The 8,962-nt window shown below is 31.7% G+C and overlaps 1 protein-coding gene across 1 annotated transcript; it reads left to right on the plus strand.

The window, feature by feature from the left end:
- Positions 1–4,572: 4,572 nt before the first annotated feature.
- Positions 4,573–5,348, plus strand: LOC123225303 (60S ribosomal protein L39-like). The gene is made up of 3 exons (XM_044649236.1): positions 4,573–4,732; positions 4,877–4,980; positions 5,139–5,348. Exons 1-3 carry the CDS (start codon positions 4,730–4,732, stop codon positions 5,185–5,187), a joined length of 156 nt encoding a protein of 51 aa, XP_044505171.1. The 5' UTR covers positions 4,573–4,729; the 3' UTR covers positions 5,188–5,348.
- The last annotated feature ends 3,614 nt before the right edge of the window (positions 5,349–8,962 follow it).

Below are 8,962 nucleotides of genomic sequence, written 5' to 3' on the forward strand. Positions count from 1 at the left end.
TGTGTCCTTTGATAAATTTTTTTATGGTATCATAAATGTTTTTCCATAATCCCAAATGTCTATCTGAATCATCGCGATGCCTCGCTCCCAATTCTCAATGATGTGTCATCTTGAATGATTAGTGCCAAACAATGTATGTAGGTGTCTTGGATGCCTAGTAAAAGTGTGAAACATCACAAATGTCACTCATAAAGTGTACCTTGTACACGTGCCAATCAGGCTTTGGGCTATGGATACCATATCATAGGGAAACAAGGCCTTTGGCTTCTCCCAATATCATAAATACATCCTAGATGTTGAGACATCCAATGTCGGTGCGTGTAAGAGCATACTAGATGTTAAGGTATCTTGTGTCGATACATAGTCATCCAAAGGTATCAACGTCACATAGAGCCTTGATGTTTTCACTATGACACTGCACATTGCTTAGTGATAGTTCACATTACACACAACTCAGTAACAAATTACAATATCATAATACATCTTTCATTTTTCAACTCGAAACCACTTTAGTTAGGGTTTGTCTCATCGTTCATATAATTGGACATACCCAAATTCCTTTTATGCCATTTTTCTCATTGTCCAACACATTTATTAGATATTAATCTTATATTGCCTTCATTAGGGTAATATTACTCATTTCCTCGTAATTCTCCCTTATAGGGGTAAACTAATCATTTCTAACCTATATATACATACTAGAACTTCATATACTTTTCATTATCTCCTCGTACTTTTATTCTCAAATTTTCCTAAAAGTACATAGGTGTGTATCCTCTACACATGGAGTGTGTTGATATCCACATGACCACTCAACCTAGGCACATATGTGTGTATCTTTTGGGTAAGACACACAACTACGTGTCCCATACCATATGAGTGTGTGTCTATTTCCAATTCTACATTCACCATTTCAATTAACAAGTGAAGAATTTTTCCCCAAAAACACACAAGTGTGTGTCACTGAATTTCTAAAATTTCATCCTTGATTTTCTATACCAATTTTTTGGCTACACAAGTCAACTTTAGGCATAAAAAGATGTCTCTACCCATTGAATATCTATTCAACACAATTCTAAACTAATATATTCTCCAATCACGTAACTAAATGATCCATATCAATCTATGCTTCCAAATGGTTCATGGTCCACGAATAAATATGATTACGAATGATAGATTTTCCATTCATACAAAATAAATTATCACATGATTAACCAAACATCGAATGGAATAAAGGATCATCCTACCTACCTCTCCTCTAGCGAAACAGGCTTTCATTTCATGACAAAAATGACTTCCAATAATAATCCTTCGTATTCCCAAGCTTTAATGGCATTTAACTTTCTCTTAAGTTTCTAGAGAAAATGTGAGAATACCTATAAAAACACATTTGGATTCATTTTATTTGTACTTGTAATGTACAACAATGGGCATGTAAATTGTTAGCTATTAATAGCATGTGTCGAAATCCCCGCAAAACATATCCTTATCTAAAATTCAAACAGGCTAACCATGCATAGGTATATAACTACTTAGACATGAGAGTGTCTCACGGGCATGCATGTTATCCACACTTCATCAATTATCAAATATCAAATGAAAAAAAGATAATTTTGCCCTTACTATCAAACACATGGGCATGTGGCCTTCCTACACGGCCATGTAAGTCTGATTTCACACATAATTTAATCTAACATAATTATTCGAACTTAAAGCCAAAAAACAGTAATAACCTAGAATAAATTTATAGGTATTACAATTTTTGCCCCTTAAAAGAATTATGTCTTTGAAATTCACTCAAAACTTGGAAGAGGTAGGGGTATGTATCTAAAGAAAGGTGTTACAACCTACCATGTTGCAAAAGATCCTAAAGGTCTTGAGTCCAATCATGTTGTTACTTTGTCCCTGAGCGAGAATGGAAACAACCTCAACTAGATAACATCATCTAGGACTCTATTCATCTTAAAAGTATCACAGATTTGCAAGAATTTTGACTTATGTGTTTATAGATCTTTGACTGTTGAACCTTCAAACAAATTTCGTTGGATGATTTGGGTAATTGATAGTTTGATCTCAAAATTGTTAGTTGACACTGTAGGTCTAATGACATTGGAAAAAAAACATCATGAGCTATAAGAACTGCATAGTCCTAAAATGTTCTCTCTTGATTATTCATGTTAAGATTCTCCATGTTTGTGTCAATGTCTTTTTCTTCTCCTTCCCACTCTTACTACCCTAGTGACAAGAATGATTAACTCTAAAAAATAAAAGTTGGATATAATAAAAACTAAATTAAACTAAATTGTCAAAAAAAAAAATTAAAACCCTAGTCTGGCAAAGTCACAAATTATACAAATATTAACTAATGCCAATCCCTACAATGGTACCAAAAACTTGTTGTGATCTTGTTCGTAAATGCACGAGTCGATCAAGCAATATAAAAAGATATTGATCCTATAGGAATATAGAGCTAACTACTAGTTTATTTAGCTACCTAATTTAGCTAGAGCACTGAAACTCAATGCAACTGAAGTAAATTAACTAATCTAACTACTTGTTTAACTAAACTAACAAACTCAACCAAGTTAACTAACTTAACAACTTGTCTTTACTATCAATGATCTAATTCTAAGGTTAACATTTCACTAACAATTTGACATAATTAGCAGTGCAAGTCATGTACTTCTTAGATGAATGTGATGCATTTGATAGTTGGTCGTCCTTTGATACCCTAATTCCACTCTTGAGGTTGATTAAATGTGTAAACATTAAATGGATAACTTTTTTTGTGGTATTCAATTGAAATGAACTGTTTAAGCTGTGTGATGACTAAACTCCATAAGGAATTCAAAATATCTCTAAATTGAACGTCCAAGATGATTACATGAACTAATTGTTATCTATCTCTCAATAATCTTTATCAACCTATTAACATGCATTATGTTGGGCCCTAATATAACGCTAGCATTTAAGCTCTCAATCGTCAAATCAAAAAATCATCAAAATATTATTAAACCAAATATAAAAGCACTACATCGTTATGGGGATCTAAAGATTCCTTTTAATCTCCAGAAAATATGTTTAGCCACTTATGATGTTTACAAAAACACAGGTCAATAAATTATATCAACTCATAATGTGTAAAAGAATAAAATGATGGAGTTAAGGAAGTTCGAAATATTGTCTTGCTTGGATTTGCTCTATTCTTGATGTGACTATACGATTCTTGATCCTTTATCTTGAGTTTTTGTATTGAATTCTTGATCTCCAATGAATCCTAAACCGTTGGAAAGTTGAAGAGATAGAAAGATTGCCTTGGAATGCATGAAACCCTCCTTAAATATTCAAGGTTTGATAGTTATGTGCAGGATTTGGTTCTTGGATTTTCTAGATTGTTTGTGATTTCATCTAATACAACTATATTAAGTGCATATATTAGTTTCTTGGAATTTATGGAAGGAACGCATTTAACTCATCCACCAATTTCCAGATTTGCTCCAAATGGATTTCAGTTGTTTTCAGACTTTACAAAAATATCTACAAACATTACAATGCACAAACAATGATCACAAACGTATGCATAAACAACTAAATATCACCATGTGATTGGGTGATTTAAATTAGAAATAAAATAACACTTAATTATATGTTGATAGGTTATTCTTTGTGAACAAAATTGTGCTCATTGTTTGCACACATAAATTAAACATAAAATCAAGCATAAAAGTACTCTAAACATAAAATAAAACACACAATGAGCAAATATCATGAATTAAACATAAAATCAAGCAAAACTTAACAAGACCGAATAAAAATCTTTCTAAAAATCTAATAACTAGACTCTAAATGTACATAAATTATGCACACATCAACTATTTGTAAATCTACCATACTAGTTATAGTTGTATGATTCCAAAGTAATGTTAGCGGTTGAGTTAAGCTGATGTATAACTAAAATGAAATATTTACTTGCAATAAAATTATTTGCATTGTATATCAACATGACGTGATATCATGTGATTTAATATTTTTGAATTAGAGTTAAAATAATACTTAATTATATAATAATACATCATCACTAGTATACCAATAAATACTCATTATTAGTATATATAGTCTTCATTGACTTGCGGACATATTATACTTACCTATTTAAACACAAGTAAACTTATATTGCATGAAAATCAACAATCCTCACATTACATATAATTAAATTATTTATCAATTTAATATCTATAAGGGTTTAGCATAGGTTTAGATCCCATTTAGTTTGAAAACGAACAAGACAAGACCTAACTCAAATCTAAAAGACCTAGCTTATGATTAGATTGAGATCGATGAGTTAATATTCAAACTTGATTTGAAAATAATTTAATTTTAAATTCAATTTGAACTTGTTTATAAAAAATGAACTCAATCTTTGACTAAAGCATGACTCATAAAACTCAAACTATGATTCGAGTTTATACAATTAGGATTGAATTCATCCCAAGACATGGGAGAGGACATAGAACAAAAAAACAAGGCTTAAAAATATTTACAGCCCAAATACTAAATCATAAAAGGCCTTTAATTATCCTACCAAAAAGCCCACAGGCCCAATTCATTGCTCACCGCTGAAATAACTTTACCATATTTGCAGAGCTATCCATAATACTAGGGTTTTATTCTCCAGCAGTAGCAGCAGCAGCTCCGTCAACTTCTGGTATCCGAAGCTTCACAGGCAAAAATGGTAAAATCCCATCTCATTTGACATATTTTGATTGCAGGGTCGAAGATGTTTTGACTTATTAGGATGTAGATTTCTATAGTTTTTTTTTCCACAAAAATGTAGGGTTTTGACGTGAGTTTTTTTTTTTTTGTTTAATGTTCGTAGCCGTCACACAAGACGTTCATCATCAAGAAGAAGCTGGCGAAGAAGATGAGACAGAACAGGCCCATTCCTCGGTGGATCCGCATGAGGACAGACAACACTATCAGGTAATGTCATATCTCAGCATTTTCATGTTATTGCTTTGAAATATTTCAGTTGAAAGTATGTTACTTGATGAGTTTTTTCTTACATATTTTTTTTTCGAGTTTTAATGAATTGAAAGCATGTTAATTGATGGATTTGTTTTGTTTGTTTTTTGTTGCAGGTATAATGCAAAGCGTAGGCACTGGCGTCGCACGAAGCTAGGGTTCTAAGATGGATGAGATAGCTTAAGCATTTGATTTGGTTAAGATTTATTAGTTTAATTGCCAGACTGACTTTTGTTTTAATGTTTAGAGCTACTGATATATCGCCGTTTGAGATTTATTTTATGTTTAATATTTTTCAAGTTATGGTATTGATCTTAACCATGGTAGTCAAATCTCAAATACTGTTGAATAGTGTTTTGAAAATCTAAATTTTCATAAAAGGTTTTTATTTTAAATCATAATAAAATAATAAAAAATTCTAATTGTTGGAAATATTGTAAACACTTTTTAAAATTTTTTAAAAATTTCTGGATACACTTTTGTTATGTCATCAGTTCTCCTAAAAAGGTGTATTGATTTTTGTCAATAATATGCATTTTATAATACGATATTTATCATATCGTATAATACGTCTTTTATATCGTATTAATTTTAGATACATCTTATAATACATATCGTTATTTACCTATATTATATTATAGGATGTGTATTATAGAATACAAATAATTATCATCTTAACTTATCTAATTATCTTGATCTGAGCAAGTGTTTTTCTAATGCCTTTCTTCATCATTTTGTTTTTGGAATGTGGTCAATGTTATTTTATCTTTTATGCCATGGGATGTGGCTGAGATACTAAGAGTAAGGTAGTTTTTTATTAGGATTGTGTGGCTTTGATGGATGAATGTTTTCTTGGTAGCACCATCTTTGCATAGGAGTTGTGATTTTTTTTCCTGCATACGATTCCAAACCTGGTTAATTATGCTAGAAGTTATTAGCCTCAGCATTCTTTAGAGAAAGAGATTTGCTTATGGTATCTGAGTGCCATTAGAATGTCAGTCATAAGGTTGTTTTTCATTTTTTTATGATTGGTTGGTTGACTAAGTATTCATGAGAAACAATTGATGTTTCTGGTGAGGATCAAGGAAACTGTACATGGAGAAGATAATTTGTTAAGGTAGATGAAGAGTTTAGAGTAATTTTATTTGCTATGGTGAAGACAAAAAATTCATTTCATTGAGATGTGTATGTTTATTTGAGGTTGGTAGGTGTAGAGACAGTGTCCTTATCACAAGAAATTTGCTATGTTAGATCAGTGAGTTGAGGGAGCCTCTGAATCTATTCTGATAGTTATTTTCTTGTTGACTGTTTATGCATCATCTTTTGTAGGGAAGGGAAGTTGATTTATTGATTAACAATGGAACTCTTATTATATCACTCACTAGCAGATGGCTAGTTTCAATGAGATTGGAATACATCAGGTGTTTGAAAAACCATTTTGACTTCATGTTAAAGGATATTTTTGCAGGCGCATATGCTGTTGTTACTATTGACTGGTACTGCAAAGTCCTAAAATAAAAATGTCTTCACCCCATTGTTTATGTACAGGACGACTTGTGTTTTGATGGTATGCAGCTTTATGCACCATTTATTCTAAAGAACAGGATCAGGCTACTACTGACATCCTTATGCACCCGTTATAATCATGCCATAACAATAGTATGCATAGAGATACATGCTTGCTTGCCTTTCGCATTTGTTCAAATTTACCTTTTGATTTGGATTTGATAATACTGTTAAATTTACTTGTGGAGCTCTTGATGTATTATAACTGGATGGAAATAACTTCCCTATCGCTGATTTATGTGTCATATCTGTATGGTGGCCCATACAGTATGTGGTATACAATGTGTCTGGTTAATCAAGGTGCATCATGTGTGGTGTATACACAGATATCCATGAAGTTCATGTGTGGTTTATAAACAGATTAATGTGTTAGTGTTTATCACTAGTTTGAGGGAGTTTGAGCTTAACATTGAGTAAGGTGATTTGGATTCAAGCTCAGTTTGAGTGGGCTCTTCAGATCAGCAGATTTAGTTTCGCTTGATTCTACTTTTAAACCAATCCATTAATTCTTGAAAGAATATTTATTCATGGATCATCTTAATAAGAAATTCAAGTTAGTTAATATAAAACATGTTATACCATTTTCTGACATGGTAGTTCTCGATACAAATGAATGAGCTCGCGTCAACCAAATTTCTACAGAGACGATGCAAATGTTTGATTCCAGTTGACAAAGATAAGGAAAAGGAAAACAAGAAGCAATGGAGGAAACTAATTCGACACTTCTAAACAAAATCCTGAGGTACTATTGAAAGCCAGAGGCAAAAACCAACCATCCCTGAATTCCTCTCTTTCCATCAAATCTTAATACATAAAGATCAGTTGTAAAATCAAATCGAATAGAAACCAAAAACAGCTCCTCCCAAACGATAATATTGAAATCAAAAACAGCTCCTCCCAAACAATAATATTGGTTTCAAATAAACAAATTTCAGTTTTCCTGTTTCTATCTCTCTGTTTTTGTATAAAAAGAAGTATGTAGTGGATGCCAAACTACAACTTGAATAACTTGGATACTTGAAGAAAGAAGAAGAGCACAAAGAGTAGTTTTGTCAGATCAGAGTTCTCTTCTTTCTTCATCAATTAACAATTTTATTATTTTCTCCCTACTTTTTTCTCTTTAATAAACTTGCAGCATGGCAAATACATCATTATAAAAAATTAAGAAAGAAAATGTTGATCTTATTAGTAAATTTTATCTACCTTGTTGTGTGTTTGCGTTATGTAATATTATGGTTTAATAGTCTGACTTATTGTTAAAAAATTGTTTGTTTTAGAGAGTCTTAACATTTTGATAACTCATAAACTATTTAATCATACATATTGAACAATTTTTATGATTAATGAATTTTGATCAATGAATTTTCTTTATGCAAGAGAGTTCTAATGCAGGAAGTTTTTTGCACCTAAATTATACAGAAAAGGGACAGAGGAAGGAGAAATAAGGCTTCAAATATTTGGTAGGAATAAGCTTCAGGACAAAAAAGAGAGTAAAATTATTAAGTTTTTTAGGTTTTGAATTCTTAACTTCATTCAAGCAAGACATAAATTGAAAATCCTATAACTACCCTTTATGTATTTCAATTACAGAAAATGTGCAAAGGATGCCAACACAATAAAGCGTACATAAATCATTCTTTGAAAGTGTGTAGCAAACCATGAAATCCATACATAGTCTCAAAATCATAATAAATAACATCAAACTATAAAATTTAGAAAATGCACAATGATTGTCATGCCCGTTCTGACAAATCCATGCTAGTTGTAGGCATAACAAGCATTTGTTACTTGCAAAACATAAAATTCAAGAGAGTGAGTGATAGATCACTTAGTAAGTAGAGCCGTTGCTTATGTTTTTACTTAATCCCCATTTTACCTTTGACTTATTCAACCCTAACTCGGTCATTAGGAATACACCTTTCATACTTTGATGACATGGACTTTGCTTATTTACTTAACTCGGGAATACCTTTGGTCCCAAAATGCTATCTTGAGAGTCTTTAAGATCCCACATAGTCTTCTAGAATACTCTCGATATCGTAATCTTGAATGACTCTATAAACTTATGGATGTTCGGGTGAAAACACTTAAATTGTTTTGTAACTTAAACACAAGTGTTGATTGGATTAGGTCTATACAAAAATTTGACACTTTAGTCATATGAGTTAAATACTATGGAATCTCTGTTCTTACATTGTCTAATTGTTATCTCATATTTGGGCCTTATTGCGAGCTAATATACCCTACTACGAGTATAATATCCTATTGTAGACTGTTATGCCTTACTAAAATTGGTGCTTTATTATGAGTGTTGCAAAAAGAAAAGTCTTATAGGTGCCACCTTGTAATGACCCTCATGAAACATATATGCACA

The sequence above is a fragment of the Mangifera indica genome, chromosome 9 (assembly GCF_011075055.1).
Source record: "Mangifera indica cultivar Alphonso chromosome 9, CATAS_Mindica_2.1, whole genome shotgun sequence".
Taxonomy (NCBI): Eukaryota; Viridiplantae; Streptophyta; class Magnoliopsida; order Sapindales; family Anacardiaceae; genus Mangifera; species Mangifera indica.